The following is a 19,902-nucleotide window of genomic DNA, read 5'->3' on the forward strand; positions in this document are numbered from 1 at the left end:
ATTTATTTTATTTTAAAGCAATAAAAAAGAAATGGCTACCGTCAACGGCAAAAATAAACTATTGACAGTAGCCGATGCGAAAACAAGAGGAGAAACGCTTGACGGCTAGGGTTTTCTATTTGATACAGAGGGGAGAGAAAATTGTTTAGAAAAATTACTAGGAAAAAAAAAACTATTGTTTTCCATTTGCTACAAATAATCGCAAATGTTTTCCATTTGCTACAAATAATTATTTATAGGCTTAATTTCTTAAAAAAAATCCATTTTTCTTTTTTTTTTATTTATACATTGACTTTATAAAAACACCATTTGTACCCAATTTTGAATTTTTATATTTTATCTCTACCCAAAAGCATTAAATTATACTCTTTCATTTGAAAAAGAGTTTAAAACAATTCTTCATTTTTAACCTATATACTAATTAGATATTAATATTATTAATAGAACAAAAATGTCATCTTTTTTACAAAAATTAAAATTGAAAATAATAATAATTTTTTTTAATTTTTTTAAAAATTATTTCAGGAACCGCCGTCATTCCTGCTCCTTCTCCACTTTTGGAGAAGGAACAGCATCTCCTTCTCCAAATTGAAAAAGGAGCGGCGGCGGTTCTTTGTTGGATCCGAATTTTTTTATTATTTATAAAATTAAAAAATTAATTAATTATTTAGATGTATTTGATTATTCTTTAGGTTTAAGGATTTGTTTGTATTTTTAAAATAGAAAAAGTACGTTTTAAACCCTTTTTAAAATGAAAAGAGTACAATTTAATGCTTTTAGGTAGAGATGAAACATAAAAAATTTAAATTGGGTACAAATTGTATTTTTACAAGATCGGGTATTAATGAAAAAAAGTATAAGGTGAGAGTTTTTTAAGAAATTAAGCCTTATTTATATTAATATTTAATGGATAATTCAAACTCAAATTATTTATATATAGTAGTAGGTGTTTGAAAATTATGTACATCAATATAAGTTGCATGCATTTTAAGTATAATTGATCATGGAAGCTCCAAAAATTGGAGCTGTCTATCAACAGTTTGCAAACCCAAAAAAAAAAAAGTTTAATCACCAAAAAAATTCTCATCTTTTAGCCCCTTTTCAGTTGCACCTTAATGTTGCAATTTTGTCAGTTGCACCCTAATTCGCACCTTTGGATTTTTTAAAAATCCGATGGTGTTTTTCGTAGCAGTCCAATGGGTTGGTTTACTTTTGGACATGCTTCGTTTGCTTTGCTCTTTTTCTTCGGACACATTTGGCATTTAGCCAAAATCAATGGTATGCCTATGCCTGCTTACCTACTAAAGCGGATTCGCCAAGTCATCCTGAATTTTCTGTTATGTTAAAGGGCCCACTTCGTAAGAAGCATTTTGAGGAAACTCTTTTTGATCGAAACGAGGCTGGCTCTGACTTACCTTCTTCTTTGAATCACCTAGCCAAAAAAACCTCCTACTATACCGCCCCATCGTTCTGGTTTTCTGGGCTTTATCTTCTCCTCGGGCCGAAGAGAGACGGAGACTGGTGATATCGACCACATGGAAATGGATCGATCTGGATAATTTAAATATTAGCCATATATCTATACCACCTTGTGGTGATTTATGTAGTTTCCTCTTTCAATTCCACCCTCAAAATTAAATTGGACTCTTTTTCACTCGGGAAAAAGTCATAAAAACCCTTATAAAGTACTCGTTTGAACTCTTTTCCACACAAAAATTTAAAAATGGATGATTTGTTTTATTTTTTTTAAAATGGAGAAGAAATCAATTTAGTACTTGAGGGTGGAATTAAAAACCAAAGGTGCAAATTAGGGTGCAATGTCAGGATGTATTTGAAAAGAGGCTGAAAGGTGGAGGGTTTTTTTGTGATTAAGCCAAAAACAAAAAGAGGTCCTCACACGTGGATATCCCGTGAACTAATTATATATTCATCTTTTATAAGAAGAAAAAAAATTAGATTCTTGGTTTCATTGGAGAAAAGAGAGATTCCATCATGTCTTGTGAACAAAACGCAGATGGTACATGTGCCCTAGATCACACCCTACAAGAATCTCTGTAGCCTTTTATTTATACCCAATTGGACCCAGATTCTCTACCTTAACCCTATTCTTATTTGTTTTTTTCTTCCTCTATTTTTCTATATAAACCCTCCACACCATTCTTCATTCATCATCCACTCACCTCCTATACTCTCTACAGAGCTTACTACAACCCTAAATTACAGTCATTCACTAGAAGAAAAAATTCATTAATTAAAAGAAGAGGTTGAGAAAAATGTCAGGAGTTTGGGTATTCAAAAACAATGGAGTATTTACGTTGGAGAATGAAGAGGGAAAACGAGGAAGTGTTTCGTCGAGAAGAAATAAGATTTTGGTGCACTTGCCGAGCGGTCAGCCTATATCATCGTACTCTTGTCTGGAGCAAATCCTGAGAGGTTTAGGGTGGGAGAGGTATTATGGAGGTATTAAAGTTTATAATCTCAGATTCTCATTAAGAAGCAAAGGCATTACAAGGCTAGTATTTATACTAGTTACAATCAGAAGCTTATCACACAAGCTAAGTAGAAAATACATGAAATAAGCATGTAACAGAAACTAACTAACTGCCAGCTCACTAACAGCTCATTAACAGCTCACTAACAGCTCAGCTATCTGTGCCTTCTACAAATGATCCAATGTCCAGTTGCCACGTGCATATAGATCCTGAAGAGGAGAGGAAATATAACTGTAATAGCCCCCCTCAAGCTGGAGCATAAAGATTCTGAATGCTCAGCTTGGAAAGAAAGGATTGAAACAATGCAGTAGGAAGAGGTTTCGTTAGAAAGTCTGCTAACTGGTTGGCTGATGTAACAGGAAGTAAATGAATGATCTTGTCTAGAAACTTTTGTCTAACAATATGACAATCAATTTCTATGTGTTTAGTACGCTCATGAAACACAGGATTCTGAGCAATGTGAATGGCAGATTGGTTATCACAGAAGAGAAGAGCAGATTGAGGATGAGGAACATATAGATCCTGAAGTAAATAGAGTAACCACTGTAACTCACAAGTAGTTGCAGCTAATGCTCTATACTCTGCTTCTGAAGAACTTCTGGAGATAGTAGTTTGTTTCTTTGATTTCCAAGAAATCAAAGAAGAACCAAGGAAAACACAGTAACCAGTAACTGACTTCCTTGTGTCTGAACATGTGGCCCAGTCAGAATCTGAAAATGCCTTAAGATGCATATCAGTAGTGGCAGAGAAAAAGATGCCTTGTCCAGGAGCCCCTTTCAAGTATCTTAAAACTCTAATCATAGCAGCATAATGCAAGTCTGTGGGCTTATCCAAAAACTGTGAGAGTTGCTGAACTGCATAGGAAATATCAGGTCTAGTAGCACATAGGTAGAGTAACTTACCAATGATCCTCCTGTAATGAGAATTATCAGGTAAAAGAGTACCAGACTCTTGAGAAAGCTTGAGTGTAGAAACCATTGGAGTGGATAATGACTTACAACCTATGTAACCTGTTTCTGCTAATAAATCCAGTGTATATTTCCTCTGGCACAGATTAATACCAGACTGAGACCTTGCTACTTCTAAGCCAAGAAAAAATTTCAACTCTTTCAAATCCTTAATCTGAAAAGTGGCATGAAGGTATTCCTTGATTGAAGCAATCTCAGAGAGACAGTTGCTTGCTAAAATCAAGTCATCAACATATATCAATAGGACAACAAAAAGAGTACCTTCCTTCTTGATAAACAAACTGGGATCTGAAGCTGCAGCATGAAAACCCTTAGCAAGTAAAGAAGAAGTGAGCTTAGCATGCCATTCTCTGCTAGCCTGTTTTAAACCATAAAGTGACTTCTGCAATTTACAAACAGAACCAGGAGTAGAAAGAACAAGACCAGGAGGTGGAGCCATATAAATGTCTTCATGTAAATCACCATGGAGGAAGGCATTGTTGATGTCTAATTGGTGTAAAAACCAATTTTTGGATGCAGCAACAGCTAACAATAACCTTATGGTTGTCATTTTTGCAACAGGAGAGAATGTATCAAGGAAATCAACTCCTGCCTGTTGATTATATCCTTTAGCTACTAGCCTAGCTTTACATCTCTCAATTGAACCATCTGGATTATGTTTAACTTTATAAACCCATTTGCAACCAATGGCTTTCTTATTAGCAGGAAGTTCTGTCAAAATCCAAGTGGCATTGTTCTGTAAAGCAGTGAGTTCAGAATGCATAGCATCCTTCCAACAGTCAAATTTGATGGCTTCATTGTATGATTTTGGTTCAGAAATGGTGGATAGGTGAAGAGAAAAGACTTTATGTTTAGGGGTTAAGTGATCATAGGTAAGAACTGTTTGGATAGAATGTTTAGTAGGTGCAGTGTTATGAGAAGAGGATAAGAGATTACAATGGTAATCTTTCAAGAATTGAGGAGCAGTTCTAACTCTTGAAGATTTTCTGAGAGGTGGAGATTGGTTTGAAAGAATAGAAGGAGATGGGGTTAAAATTGCAGGTTGGTTTGAAAGAGATGAGTCAGGTGTAATATCAACATCATGATTAGTATAAGAATCAATTGCAATAAAATTTGGATCATGAACTAAATGAACAGGTTGATCAAAAACTTTTTCTGAAATCTGTTTAAAAGGAAATGTGGTTTCATAAAACTTTACATTTCTGGAAATGAAAATATTTTTTGTTTGTAAATTGTACAACTTAAAACCTTTAATATGATGAGGATATCCAATGAATACACATTGAACAGCTCTTGAATCAAATTTTGTTCTTAAATCAGAAATGGTTGATGCATAAGCCAAACAGCCAAAGGTTTTGAGGTTGTCAAAGTTAGGTGGAGTTTTGTATAGGATCTCAAAAGGAGTTTTATTATTAAGAAGAGGAGAGGGTATTCTGTTTATGAGGTGAACTGCATGAGTCACAAATTCAGACCAGAAAGTGATTGGTAAATGAGATTGAAATTTCATAGATCTTGCAACATTCATAATGTGTTGATGTTTCCTTTCTACTATACTATTCTGTTGTGGGGTATAGACACAAGTCTTTTGATGAATTATACCATGTGTTTGGTAAAAATTAGGCATATTGAACTCCAAGCCATTATCTGATCTTAAACATTTTACTTTGACTTCAAATTGAGTTTGCACAAAGGCAATGAACTTCTGTATATAAGATTGAACTTCTGATTTTGCTTTTAACAGAGATATCCAAGTGAATCTGCTCTTACTGTCAACAATAGACAAAAAATATCTATATCCATTGTGGGATACAGTTTTAAATGGTCCCCATATGTCTACACTTATTACATCAAAGATGTTTGTAACAACTGTATCACTAACTGGAAATGGTAACTTTCTTTGTTTAGCTAAGTGACATATCTCACAATGATTATGAATTGGTAATGTAATACTAGGATTAGAAGCTTGTAACAACTTGAGTCTTGGAGTAGACAAATGTCCAAGTCTGAAGTGCCACAGCTGAGAAGAATCAATTGGGATGGTGAAAGAAGATGCAGCCATTTTTGTTGTATCATTGAAGGGTCTCACTAAGTGATATAATCCCTGTATTTTCTTAGCTAAACCAATCATCCTCGAGGTTTGAAGATCCTGGATAAAACAGTTATTGTAATGTAAAAGAACATAATATCTCTGAGAATTGGTTAACTGACTTGTAGAAATGAGGTTGAAAGAAAATTGAGGTATGTGTAAGGCTTTAGTAAGGATGAAGGAAGGTGAAAGATGTACTGTTCCAATGTGTTCAACTGGGATTTTTTGACCATTTGGCAAATGCACAAAAACATTAAAAACTCTTTTATAATTCAAAAAACTTTTTAAAGAACAAATTATGTGATCAGTGGCTCCAGAGTCCACAATCCAAGTATTTTGATGCAATTGAGAATATACTGAGCATGAGTAAGAAATTTTACCTTGGTCATTTTGAATAGGATTGAAAGAAGTAGAGATAGTGTTGATGTGAGATTGACTGTTGTTCATTCCAAAAGAGTTAACCTTATGCATCAATGCTGCATATTCTTCTGAAGTCATATGAATCATGTTATCCTGCCTTTGTTCATGTTCATTGTCTGCAATATTCAAAGTTTGCATATTCTGAGTTGCTGTGTTCATCATAGTATTATCAGTTGATTGATCTGATTCAACTTGATTAGCATAGCTCCTCCCTTTGCTCTTAAATCCTGGTGGATAGCCATGCTTCTTGTAGCAAAAGTCCACAGTGTGATTTGTCATCCCACAAAAAGTGCATTTAAGCCCTTGAGTTCCTGGAACATAAAATTTCTTCTGTCCAGTGTTGTATGTCTTCTTTTGATTCCCAGCTTCAAAGTTCACATTGCTATTCCCTGCAGGAAACTGAGGCTTTGGCAATAATCCATTTCCCATTTGTGTTTTGGCATAAAACACATTTGGCTCAGTGATAGCAGAAATAGGCATACCAAATTGTCTTTCATGTTGTACTGCCATTGAGAAAACTCTGTTGATTTTGGGTAAGGGTTCCATCAGTAAAATCTGAGATTTGATTGTAATAAAATTGTCATTCAGTCCTTTCAAAAATCTGATGACATAATCACTCTCCATATAATCTTTTATTGTTGCCAGTGCACCACATTGACATTGTGGATTGCAGCTGCAATGAGGAACTGGCCTCAAATTTGTCAATTCATTCCATAATTCTTTCAGGTGAGTATAGTATTCCACAACAGATAATGTGTTCTGTTTGAAAGCATATAACTCTTCCTGAATATCAGAAATTCTATAAGCATCCCCTTGTGAAAAACGAGATTGCAAATCAATCCATGCTTCCAAAGCACTATCAATCCATTCTATACTTTTGTGAATTGGAGGACTCACTGAGTTGTAAATCCATGATAACACCAAATTATTGCACCTTTCCCAAACATTGAACAGAGGATTGTCCTTGCTGGGTATAGGTACTGTTCCATCAACAAAGCACTTCTTATTCTTCGCAATCAATGCCATCTTCATGCCTCTTGACCATGAATGATAGTTAGTTCCATTAAGAACAGGTGAAACTAGAGAAATTGATGTGTTCTCACTTGGATGAACATAATATGAACTGGATGGATTATCTTCCTGTCTCCATACATTGCTTACATTAGCAGCCATTGAAATGTTGAGTTTAATCTGTCAAAACTTGATGAAATTCCAAAATTTTACTGTCGCAAGATAGAAGAAGAGGAGAGGAATCAGAATCTGTAATTTGTTTGCGGAAGCTTTAAAAGAGAAGAGAGATACGAGCTGTTTGGCTACTGAGAAAATGAGAAAGAAAATGAAAGAAAAGTAGCAGTTACTGCTAAGAAAAAGAGCTAAAGCTCTGATACCATATTAAAGTTTATAATCTCAGATTCTCATTAAGAAGCAAAGGCATTACAAGGCTAGTATTTATACTAGTTACAATCAGAAGCTTATCACACAAGCTAAGTAGAAAATACATGAAATAAGCATGTAACAGAAACTAACTAACTGCCAGCTCACTAACAGCTCATTAACAGCTCACTAACAGCTCAGCTATCTGTGCCTTCTACAAATGATCCAATGTCCAGTTGCCACGTGCATATAGATCCTGAAGAGGAGAGGAAATATAACTGTAATAGGAGGAGACTCTGATCTCCTCCAATTCCACAGGCGCTCTTCCATAGACCTAATCTCTCTTCCATGGGATTTCTCGAGGTTCAGTTCTGTTTACATGTACGACATTGTCATCAAGAACCCGCAAATCTTCCATGTCCGTGATATGTAACCTCCTTATGTAACACCTATATATATCTATCCGTATCTGTATAATAATGTTTGGAATTTGGATTGCTCTTAATAAATATATATTTCTTTCCTTCTATTGTTCCTATAATAATTTGTTCTGCAATAGTGTGAAGTGAACTGGGATCAGAATTTTTATTAGGATCTTTATGTTTATGTTTGTATTTTTTAACAATAATGCTTTGCTGAATTGAAGTGTTGGCTGTCTGTTTCTAACAAACGGACAAAATATGAAAAGGATATTTAAGTTTGGCATGGAGACAACATAGAAAGAAGATCGTTTATACCTTTTCGGCTATGACCCCATTTCCTCTCTCTACTCACTTATATATCCGGTATTTGTAAAAAAAAAAAAAAGCTGCTGATAATCTGCCTATCCAGGTAATTAATTAGCAAATTTTTTTATTTTGACATTGACGAATGAAAAAGTTTTATAGCACCCAATAATTATTTTACATGAAAGTTGAGAGGCCTGATAGGTCTATTGAATAAAGTTTAAGGGTGAAATGGTGTATTTGGCCAATTTTAAAGTATCTCGTTACCAAATTCCTAGTTATATGATTATATTTCTTCAAAGTATACACATGGTAATGGTATATATGCTTTCTCGAATTACAATAGTTTGTAATGAAAACATGATTTTTTTAATTATAATGGTTAAAATAAAATAAAATCTACAATTAAATTATAATATTGAATTAAATTTGATTTTTTTTTAATAATTGGAGAGAAAAAGTATTTGTAGATTGCTGCCCAATATATAATAGGAGTAATATTTAAACTATAATTCATTAGCAATTAAAACTGAGTGATTAGAATATGATTAAATTGCGTACTAATTGTATGTATGAGAAAACAAAAGTACCGCAATGAATTAACATGTTCATAATTCAACCATAAATGAATGGAATTAGACATCCAATGATCATATGATAAGAAAAGAAATGAGTTTGATTGGAATGGGAGATGAAGATTCTACCCTAAAATGAAAGGTCCCCCAACAAGTAAAGAGCTTATGGGGTTTCACGTGGGACTTCAGGTACTGCATCGTTTCTTATGCCACGTGTTCAATTGGAACTGTGTTTTTAAGACAGCATCCCAATTCTAGTCTTCTTTTCAATAGCTTTCAAGAGCTCAATCACACTTTATGCCACCTACACCAAATACTTTAGATATGTGACCCCATCTCCTAACACCATTTATGAATTAGTATTTGATTCACCGTATTCACATCTTAACATACACTTTGAATCCACATGATCAAAGTCTAAATCATTTTATTTTCCTATGTAAATCAAATTGAATAGGTCTCTTCTTCATCACAGGTTCAAAGTCTTGACTTTTAACAAGTGTGCCTATATGCATTTTACTCCAATTTTATATCTACACAGTATTAGTACATTTACTCAAAAATTAAGGTTGGCATTGCCTTAGAGCATCCACAATGGTTTACACCAAAATGAGTATAATAGTTTGCCAAGTCATTATTCTATTACACCCTCTTATATTACACTTTTTTTCACTATAAATTACACCATTATAAGTATAATATATTGGTCCCACAATATTTGTTAAGATTGGTCATTGTTTATTAAAAATCAGTAAATGGGACCCACTAAACTATATGATACGGTTTTCTATCATGAAACCGTTCTAAACTAATAAACCTTACACTTTCTCTCACTATGGGAAAAAGTGTAATGGTGGGTGTAATAGAGGCCTATTATACCCTCTATTACACCCACTGTGGATGCTCTTAATAAAAATCTTATATTTGACCAACAAAAACATTGTTTCCATTACTTATACTGTATTCTAAATCCTGTGGTTGATGGTAATACATTCAGTGTATGCAATAATATTTCTACTCACTAAAGTAATTTGGACTTTAGGCTCTCTCTGTTGCTGGATTACAGTCCATTGTAGGAGTGTGAGATTGACCCGTTTTAGATTACCAAAAGAGAACTTGAGAGACTCAAAAATATTTATACAAAACATTAATTTTTCTAGTTGGAATAAAAATATATGCAAATGCAATTCCAGAGCAAGCTAAAGAGGGAGAAGTTTGCAAGTTAAGATCAAGAAGAGTGGTAGCTGAGTTGAATAAATGCTAAATATGGCATCTCTCTATGCTTACCTATTTTCGCAGAAACGCCAAATCCGATCAAGTTAACACTGCAGAGTACAGACATCAGCTGGATCAGAAATATCTGATCCATAGGATTAACGACTAGGACACAATCCAACATTTGGCAAGGTGGTCATTACACAAACTTTAAACTTAAAGTAGTATCTCTATGACTCATTTGAATAGACTGGCTATCTACAAAGATTTGAAACTAAACTCAATAACCTGAAAATTCATAACATAACTAATAGCTATCCAAAGCAGCCAACAGGGTTTATAAGCTACATCAGGTTGCTTTATAGTGAAATTCATCAATTGTGGAGTATATGAGGCCTTCATCTTCAAGAGATCTAATAGTTTCTCTGGAAAAGACACAGCAAAAGATAAATGGAGGTTATTACTTAGGGCCGTAAGGTTGAAAAAATAAAGGCATTTCATAGCAAGAGAGAGATTACTTGATCTTTTCCGCTGGAAGTTTTAGCTGCTGGCTAAGTTCGTCCATGTGCATCCCTTTTTCCTGTCCCCTGCAACAGCAACCAATTCCTCAAGTTCAGCAAATGGATTTCACCAACAGCAACTTAAAAGAAATATTAAGTGAAAGAAAATCAAACTATTTGTGCAAAACTCACATGCTTGAAGATTGTTGCAGACAGTCCAAGACCAGTTGATCACAATCCTTGAGTCCATCAACACTATATTGCTTGGCCAACTGAAGAAAAAAGAGCATCAAGTCAAACCTATAGAAAAATAAGGACAAAAGAAAGCAAATTTTAAGAGTAATCTCATACTTGGACAGAACTCGAACTCTGATGTCCAATTGATCCACTCCGCACAGGAGTGTTCATAGATGATTCTGCCACCTGAGACTGACTGAAGCCACCACCCTGCTCCTTCAATTAGTGCAATTACAAAATCAAATAACAGTATACATATGCCCTTATACTCGGTCTGTTTCTGATTATTTTGAACATTGTATTCAAATGGACATAATAAATCAGTTTTGAAGATGATTACCAGTGATTTAGAATTCAGCAGATGTGTATGTATGCAGTCGATAAAGTGGAATGTAACCTCATCAAAGTTGGTTACAGGTCTGTAAGGCACAGTAACAAAATCAAACATCATGAGACCATTAATTTGCTTCTAACAGATAGAATTTAGATACTTTAATTACAAAAGCAAGCTAGATGTACGGGTTGAAGGCAACTGTGTTTCGTACTAGACAGTAGACACATTAAAATCGCGCATTCAATTGTGTTCATTTTATACATTACAGAAACTAAAACTACTGATCAGAAAATAAGGAGCTATAGAAGGAATTAGGAAAACTAACGATGTCAAATTCTAAATCATCATGAATTTTGAATGAAAACAATCTCTTAAGATAATAGCTTCTGCTGCAATAATCAACATCAAATAAAAAAAACCTTATTATGGCCATACCTCACAGAGAAAGCAGCTAACTGCTTTACGCCTTGAAAGCTTCTTAGATGACCATTAACACGAACATACATTCCATCTCTAATGCAAAATTCATCACCAAAAAAACATAATTAAATTAATTCGGATATTAAAGATCTTACAGCGAATCATCAGAAAAGACAAGGCATAAAACACTAAGCGCAACTACTTGGCCAGAAGACTCACTGTATCGTCTCCATTTCATTAGTATCAATAATCTCATTTAGCCTGTAAAGATTACAGAATATGAGTCAAATAAATAAAATTGTTTATGAAAAGCTTATACATGGGGGAGCTTATTATACCATCTTTTACAGCCAATCCGGCCTGTACCATCATCCACGGTAAAATTGGTTTCGGTAACCTTTTGAGCCTTGTTAAATACCATTCCAACCACAGTAACCTACAGCATCAAAGATATCAGCAAATCCTCATCAATAAAAACTGTTTAAAGAAACAAATGAAAAATTAATTACATTGGTGACATCAACGCCGTCGATCAGGTAATTAGATTTCTCATCACCAGAATGAGAAGCCTCACTAATCTGCTTCATTGTTACCGGTACCAAACCCTGAGAATCGCGAGTCTGGAATATATGCAAACGAAAATCAATTAATTAACCCAAATATAAGCAAACCTAATCATCATTTAAGTAGATCTGAAAAAACACCAAGACATATGGATAATTGAAAAGATGTGACTTACTTTTACGGTCGATGGACCGGAATCGGCGGGCAGATTTGACTGGGAAGACATAAATCCACCGCCAATGAATGCTGGGGTGGAATCGAACTGGCTGCTAGATAACATCTTTGAAACCCTAGATAGATAATAGATGGGAAGTAAGTGTAGGCGAAAAATGAAAGGCCTGTTGTGGAGAGTTCTGAAATTATATGAACCTCTGTTCTTTTATTTTCCCGCTATTTTGTTTTGATCTTTCCCGCCTTTTCTCTTTTCGTGTCTTGTTGCCACCTGTGCGTTACTTTGGGTTGGGCCGTTCGGTTGATTCTGGAAAGAAATCCAAATTAAAGTAGGGAAAAGTTGAAAAATATTTGATTTTGTTAAAATAATCTCAAAAATACTTATATTCGTTTTTATTTGCGGACAATACTTACAAAACAAAATAAATTGCACCTAGCACTTGATTTAATAAAAACATTAAACCTAACACTTAAAATCTTATTCCTCTAAACCCTAAACCCTAAATCATACTAAACCTAAACCCTAAATCATGCTAAAACCTAAACCCTAAACCCTAAACTCCAAACTCTAAACCCTAAAACATGCTAAACCCTAAACCCTAAACCCTAAATTCTAAATCTTAAACCCTAAACTCTAAATCATGCTAAACCCTAAACCCTAAATCATGCTAAACCCTATATCCAAAATCTTAAACCCTAAACCCTAAATCATGCTAAACCCTAAATCATACTAAACTCTAACCCTAAAATCATAAACCCTAAACCCCTAAAATCCTAAAATCTAAATTCTAAATTTTAAAAAAATGGAGTTAAATGTTGGATGAATAAAAAAATAAAGTTAAATGTTGGACTAAATAAAAAGGTTGGGTTAAGTGTTGGATGAAATAAAAGGGTGAAATCAAGTGCTGGATGAAATAAAAAGGTGGAATCAAGTGCTAGATGAAATAAAAAGGTGGAATCAAGTGTTGACAGAAAAAAAAAAGATGCTCAAGTATTTTTGGAATTATTTTTGATAATCAAGTGCTGAGTCTAATTTCCTCATTAAAGTAGGACTCAGTTATATTCGGACTGTCTAGAATTTTATTTTATTTTTTCAAAATAAAAGTAATTTTATCCATTTTACGTTATTGGGTGAGCTTTGTTCACTTCCATAATTCCATTCGTTAATAAAATTGAAAAAATTAAATAATATATAATAAATTTAAAAAATTAAATATTTTAATATTGTTATTTTTATGTTTTTTTAAATATTAAAAATAATAATTAGTAATTTATAATCAGAAAAGAAAAATTATTTTACAAGAATTATAAAAGATAGTATTTTAAAGTTAAATTGAATGTTATTGAAGTTTTATCAGTATTTATTTTTATTTCTTTATATATTCAACATATATAAAAAAAAAAACATCAAAATTGACATGATTTATAAATTTTTATTATCTTTGAATTTTTTTTTACAAAGTTTACAGTTTTACAATGGAATTTGTAAAACTTTTTTCTAAAACTGATTTTCAAATGTTAAGTTAAAGAAAAATTAAAATAATATCATAATCACTATTTGAATTTGTATATCAAATTGAACCTAATTACTCCATGTTTACTAATAAATTCTAAAAGGAAAAATTACATCAACAATGTCTAAATTTTCCTAAATTTTTTATTTTGGTATTTCAATTTTTTTTTTTAAATTAATACTTCAACATTTTAAAAGCGTATCAAATTTATGTTTTAGTCATTTTTCAGTCACTGATATGCCAAAAAAAACTCTTTTTTATTTAAATATTGCATAATTATTATAAAACAATTGATATTGTATGTGCAATAACATACTTATACATTAAAATGACTAATTATACCGGTAAATTTTAAAACTGTTTTTATCTTTATTAGTCTGGTGATCAAAATATGACTAAAAGTCTAAAAACACTCATTTGATAGCCGTTTAAAAAATTGAATCATTAAATTAAAAAAAGTTAAAGTTTAGACATCGAAATATAATATTTAAAAAAGTTCAGATACTGTTAGTGTAATTTTGCCATTCTGAAAAAGGCGGAAAAGCAATGAACAGCCAATCAAGTTGTACATTTTGTCGTCGTCGGAGTACCAAGTTGAGGAAGTGAAGGAACAAGACAATTAAGAGCAACACACATTACTTAAGAGGCAACAACAAGTCAAACAACGTTGTCACAACACTGGCCACTAATAACTCCCAAGCAACAGCCGTAGAAGCAGACCCGTCACTCACATCGCATGATCTTTATCCACATCTCAAATTATATGTGGTCTGCTCATCATATCATTCCCTTCGCATGATCACCCCATTATTATTTCACTAACCAACTCTCCCTCCCCAATTAATTCATTTTTTCCTCTACAACTCACACCGTCAATTCTCCATCCATTAATATGGATTTAATCCATCCGAATTGCATAAACACTCCGTCTTTTTCCGCTAAGAATCACAGACTCCTCCGCTCAATCCTTCAAACTAAATCAAACGATAGATTTTCATCTATCGCGCCGGCCGCGGCGGCGGCTTCATCGTCGCCTCAAAATTCAAGAAATGGAACGCTTACGACCAGCCGGAGAATCAGAACTACTTCAGAGTTGGTCGGCAAGTCTAGCGACGCCATGGAGCAGCTCGACATTGAACGCGGCGTTTGCGTTCCTTTTCGCAAGTACACTCCCCAGACTGTATGAATTTAATTCCACCAAATTTAATTTTTATATTTATCATTTTATTGTGATTTTCCTTTTTGTTTATTACTGTTGTTGCTGAAAATTTTGTATATAGGTGAGGAATAAGGTGTTGGAAACTAGAGGAACTACACTGTCGCTAATGCTGCGCGGAGTTGAAATAGTATGGAATTTGGGATTCTACTGGTCTTCTTTGGTGTATGATTACTTGGTTGGAAGGGATAAAGAAGTGGTTCCGTATCGTGCGCGTCAGCTTAGAAACCTTCTGTGTGATTTAGGCCCTTCATTCATCAAAGCTGGCCAGGTACCTAGCTTTAGTTATATGTTTTCTGTCTCTGTGTGTGTGTGTTTAAGTAATTGTGTATGTATATAGCATTCTTTGTTCATTTTTCCAGGTTCTTGCTAACAGGCCTGATATCATTCGAGAAGATTACATGAGTGAGCTGTGTATTCTTCAAGATGATGTTCCTCCTTTCCCTAACGAGGCAAATATCCTTCACTTTTTCTCATTTTTATATCTGCTTGCAATACTGGAATGCCGCAGTATTTGTATCATTTCGTAGATTGCATAACCCTGTGAATGTTCAACTTGATAGGTGGCTTTCAAGATTATAGAAGAGGATTTAGGCCAACCACTTGAAGCTGTTTTCAGTCAAATTTCATCACAAACAATTGCAGCTGCAAGTTTGGGTCAAGTTTACCGGGCTACTTTGCTTGACACTGGAGAGGATGTTGCAATTAAGGTTGTTTGAGGTCAATAGTAGCATGCTTATCCTTTTTATGGCATAGTAGCAAAGTCGGTAGACTGGTGTAAATTTCTGATTGTTTAAATTAGCATAGTCATGTCATCATCTGAACTTCTGTCATTTCTTAGAGTGTGAATATATGAAGTAAACAAATTTTATTTTTATGTGTTCTTCCATTGTTCATACGATAATTTGTAAACTGCAACAACAGTAGCATATTGTTTTGAATAGCACATTATGATTGACACATCTAATTTCAGAACATTCATCTGTAATAGAAACCATAGTGCTATCAATTTTGTCTGCATTTATAACATGGAGTTGCTTACTTGCAGGTGCTAAGGCCGGAGATAGAGCCTATAATCTACAGGGATCTTTTTCTTTTCAGGACTCTCGCTTCGTTCCTAAATGGCATCAGTTTACAGAAACTAGGATGTAATGCTGAACTGATAGTTGATGAATTTGGAGAAAAACTATTGGAGGAGTTGGATTACACCTTGGTATGTTTTAAAACTTTATTTGACAATCTTCTTGTGTAAACTAAGATAAGGAATTTTATCAATCTTGACAACCTTCTTGTTCGTTACCCCCTTCCCGTTCTGTATGTTTTGTCCATCAAAATGGTAGCTCAGTTTCCTGTCTTACTCAGGAAGCCCGGAATATTGAAGATTTTCTGGAAAACTTCAAAGATGATCCTACTGTTAAAATTCCCCGGGTTTACAAAAAGCTATGCGGTTCACGTGTTATAGTAATGGAATGGATAGATGGTATTCGGTGCACAAACCCAAAGGTTTGGACATTGAATTTGTTGCGCACTTTCATTTTCCCTCTGTCCTATCAAAGCACTTAATATTTTGTCAACGCAACTCAGGCAATAAAGGAAGCTGGCATTGACGTAGATGGATTTTTAACTGTTGGTGTGAGTGCTGCTTTACGGCAATTGCTAGAATTTGGGTTGTTCCATGGAGATCCGCATCCTGGAAATATTTTTGCTATGCAAGATGGACGTATTGCATATGTGGACTTTGGGAATGTTGCTGTGCTCAGCCAGGTATGATGTTAGTTTCCAGTAATTATAGCACAAAGACAGTATACATACAAACAAGGCCATTTTCTTTAATTTCGCATAAAGTTCTTATAAGTGAGGCTCAAGCAGAAAACAGTAACTTGTAGTTAGGTTTAACATTTGAGTGCACTTTCCATTCCTTTGCTTACTGATCTGCTTTCTTTATTTCAGCAAAATAAGCAGATACTAATAGATGCTGTTGTGCATGCTGTAAATGAAGACTACGCTGAAATGGCAAATGATTTCACCAGGCTTGGATTCTTGGCTCGGGGAACTGATGTCTCTCCTATCGTTCCTGCCTTGGAAGCCATTTGGCAGAACTCAGCTGGGAAAGGACTTTCTGACTTTAATTTTAGAAGTGTTACAGGTAATTGTATGAATCTAGTTTTGTTTATTTGCAACACAATTTTGCTTCCAACTTTTTGCTCATCCAGCACTACTAATATGAGCCTTAAAAGTCTCAAATAGTAGCTTCTTCTTCTTCAAATTAAATATATCTTGGTGAAATAGATATCTATATTTAACTCTTCTTCAATTTTCAAGTTTATTCATGTTAGATGTACAAGGGCTTTTTTCTTGGACTATAGTTGCGGTGCTGCTTCCAAAATCCAACTTTATTTGCTCTTCTTCCTGTGATAGTTTGCCTTATTAGTTGTTATCATGTTTTGTCTCCCTTACTTTCTTTTTATCTATTTTTCTGGCACTTCAATTAATTTGGCTTGAATGTCAGTTACTAATTAAATTGCTTCTCCACTAACTTAAGTGGTTCTTTGGGCTAAATCTTCGCTATGCTTTTTAAACTTCAGTACTTGGGCATGAAAATTCAGTAGGAAGCAACATTTGACATTTGTGAGTCAATCACGATAACTATGGGTTGCTGTTTTATACATGTTGCAGGGAAGTTCAACCAGTTGGTTTACAATTACCCCATCCGTATACCAGAGAGATTTTCTCTAGTTATTCGTTCTTTATTGACTCAAGAGGGTATTTGTTTCACCTTGAAGCCGGATTTTAAGTTTCTCGAGGTGAATACCTATCAATTTTTCTTTTCTTCTTTCTTCTTTTTCCCTTTTTTCTCTCATAATTGTTTAATGACTCAGTTATTGAGCAATGGATCATCCCCGTCCTAAAACTTGTGGTACAGTGTCATATAAATCAAACTTAGTAAACGAAAGGGATATTCCTCCATTTTTTTTAGTTGTCACTTTAGGCAAATACATTTTTCCATCAATAGTTGTCCATTTAGAGATTTAAGGTGATTTTAATCTTTATTTTCCAAATTTACCCATGCCTAATAAATGACTCTATATTTTACTTTAGAAAGCATTTATTAACTAATGGGGTTATATTAGTATTTTTTTTTGTAATTTAAGACAAAAAGAGCATTATCTTGGTATGTGTAATTTTTTCTAAATGGACAACTAAAAAAAATGGAGGGAGTATTTATTTAGAATTTAAACTATAACTCTTCAAAAATAGGGTCAATTACATCCACTCTTGTGTTTCCATAGCCCGTGAAAAGTAGCCTTAAATATATTAAATACAAATATGTTGAAATTGATATAAAATACTATATAAAAGATAAGGAACATATTAAAATCCACATAAGATGTTAAATTAAGATATCTTTATATTTGCTTTTCATGTGCTGTGAGAATACATAAGACTATAAGAGGAAGTAAGTGACATTGACTTTATTTTGAAGAGTATAGACTACATTGTCAAAATAGACTAAGTTTGATTTATATGAGCCCGACTTTAAGCTCGAGGATCGGAATGACCCTTTACTCCTTTATATAGAAGCTATAGGCGTAAATATCAGTATAGTTTATTTCCTGTGCTGTTTAAATAGATTGAATTGCTGTTCCAAGCCTGAATTATTGTGCTAAGCTTGCCTAATTAAGAGTTCCATTGATTTTTGGCTAGGTCGCATACCCATATGTGGCGAAGCGTCTATTGACAGACCCAAATCCAGCTCTACGTGAACGCCTCATACAGGTTAGTTCAAATCTTTTATGCAGTAAAAATTATCTCCTGCAGCTATAGTGCATCTTCTGTTACATTAAAATGTGACCTAGAAATATTCTCAGCTCAGGGTGATCCTCTTAAAGAATTTTACTTGAACTGTAATAATTCCTTTAAAAGATCATGTTGCACTTGCATCAACCATGGGTGGTTTCTCTAGTAGTAGTGCCTCGATAATGATCTTCTTCCTGTGACAGGTTCTGTTTAAAGACAGTGTTTTCCAATGGAAACGGCTTGAGAACCTCATTGTTCTTGCAAAGGAAAATGTAACCAAGATGAGCAGCAATCCAGCTTTGCAAGTGAAGAACACGTCTGTTTTTCATGTCCATCAAACTAATTTTACTCGAAATGCTCGAAGAACCTAGATTTATTTAGTTTTATTTTCCTTTTAGGCAAAATTCAAGAAACGGGCAAGCACAAAGGAAGCTAGATCTGACCGACACTATCAGAGACGGAGCTCGTCTTTTCTTTGTTGATGAAGGTATTCGTAGACAACTGCTTTTGGCTCTCACCGAGGATTCAAAGCTTCACATTGAAGAGGTTTGTGTATTTCGTTAGTAAATCGTTTCTCTGTTATTTATTTATATATATGCTATCTAATTGCAGGAAAGCTAAAATTTAACTGTTTTGCCTAGTTTATCTCTAACTCTGATAATTCTGTATCCTGAAATGAGATATTTGATGCGTCTTCTACAGCTTGTAGATGTTTATAGACTGGTTGAAGATCAAATAGACATGCCCTCAGTTGCGGTAGAAGTTGCACGGGGTAATCTACTTTTGTTTAATAATATCACTTGTCGAATTAGTTGGCATATTGAAGCGTGTTTGATTGGTGTGCTTGACATTTGAATTGCAGACATTCCAAATGTTATCCGGGATTTCATGCTTTCATGGAGCGACAAGGTGTTGTATGACAGGTGAAGGGCAATGAGAGCTCGGTGAGGCATCATGTAAAGAATATAGATGCCAAAAGCAGCAGGCTTCACGGTTTTGCAGAGTCTGTATAGAAAGAACACACAGGGAAAAGGGTGCAGTATAGAAGCAACAGGAAATAACATTTGTATTTTGTAGTCTATTATAATTTCTCAGCATTTGTATAGTAAATGCTTTGCCTGTTGAGATTCAATTACCTTTTTTGCGGGATTTGTAATCTGAGCCTAAATATCTTCAGCACATCACTCTTTTGCTTGTATAATATATACAGTGTAGTTTATTTTGCAAATTGAATTAAATTGAGGTAGTGAAGTAAAACTTCAATTATTGATTTTATTTTTTCCACCTTTTGTA

At 34.1% G+C, this 19,902-nt stretch overlaps 3 protein-coding genes across 6 annotated transcripts; 2 read left to right on the forward strand and 1 right to left on the reverse strand.

The window, feature by feature from the left end:
* The first annotated feature begins 2,161 nt into the window (after positions 1 to 2,161).
* On the forward strand, positions 2,162 to 7,857 carry LOC126667145 (flowering-promoting factor 1-like). The gene is made up of 2 exons (XM_050360110.2): positions 2,162 to 2,460; positions 7,631 to 7,857. The coding sequence occupies exons 1-2, from the start codon at positions 2,274 to 2,276 to the stop codon at positions 7,771 to 7,773; spliced, it is 330 nt and encodes a 109-aa protein (XP_050216067.1). The 5' UTR covers positions 2,162 to 2,273; the 3' UTR covers positions 7,774 to 7,857.
* A 2,028-nt stretch (positions 7,858 to 9,885) lies between these two features.
* Positions 9,886 to 12,265, reverse strand: LOC126666755 (replication protein A 32 kDa subunit A). Of its 2 annotated transcripts, none has more exons than XM_050359616.2 (10): positions 12,086 to 12,265; positions 11,856 to 11,966; positions 11,685 to 11,782; positions 11,566 to 11,607; positions 11,362 to 11,439; positions 10,933 to 11,011; positions 10,707 to 10,802; positions 10,548 to 10,627; positions 10,374 to 10,442; positions 9,886 to 10,280 (listed from the first exon to the last, which is right to left on the reverse strand). In XM_050359616.2, exons 1-10 carry the CDS (start codon positions 12,188 to 12,190, stop codon positions 10,205 to 10,207), a joined length of 834 nt encoding a protein of 277 aa, XP_050215573.1. In that variant the 5' UTR covers positions 12,191 to 12,265; the 3' UTR covers positions 9,886 to 10,204. The 2 variants fall into 2 exon arrangements, with proteins under 2 accessions (XP_050215573.1, XP_050215572.1); XM_050359615.2 differs by having other exon boundaries at positions 10,707 to 10,808.
* A 2,006-nt stretch (positions 12,266 to 14,271) lies between these two features.
* LOC126669060 (protein ACTIVITY OF BC1 COMPLEX KINASE 1, chloroplastic) lies at positions 14,272 to 19,884 on the forward strand. 3 transcript variants are annotated; one of them, XM_050362369.2, is made up of 14 exons: positions 14,272 to 14,775; positions 14,876 to 15,082; positions 15,174 to 15,263; positions 15,375 to 15,521; positions 15,860 to 16,024; positions 16,174 to 16,314; positions 16,396 to 16,575; positions 16,762 to 16,957; positions 17,488 to 17,615; positions 18,517 to 18,588; positions 18,813 to 18,925; positions 19,008 to 19,155; positions 19,312 to 19,381; positions 19,472 to 19,884. In XM_050362369.2, exons 1-14 carry the CDS (start codon positions 14,488 to 14,490, stop codon positions 19,534 to 19,536), a joined length of 2,010 nt encoding a protein of 669 aa, XP_050218326.1. In that variant the 5' UTR covers positions 14,272 to 14,487; the 3' UTR covers positions 19,537 to 19,884. The 3 variants fall into 3 exon arrangements, with proteins under 3 accessions (XP_050218326.1, XP_050218327.1, XP_050218329.1); XM_050362370.2 differs by having other exon boundaries at positions 14,681 to 14,759; XM_050362372.2 differs by lacking the exon at positions 14,272 to 14,775 and having other exon boundaries at positions 14,962 to 15,082; positions 15,188 to 15,263.
* The last annotated feature ends 18 nt before the right edge of the window (positions 19,885 to 19,902 follow it).

This window comes from Mercurialis annua, linkage group LG2 (genome assembly GCF_937616625.2).
Source record: "Mercurialis annua linkage group LG2, ddMerAnnu1.2, whole genome shotgun sequence".
Classification (NCBI taxonomy): domain Eukaryota; kingdom Viridiplantae; phylum Streptophyta; class Magnoliopsida; order Malpighiales; family Euphorbiaceae; genus Mercurialis; species Mercurialis annua.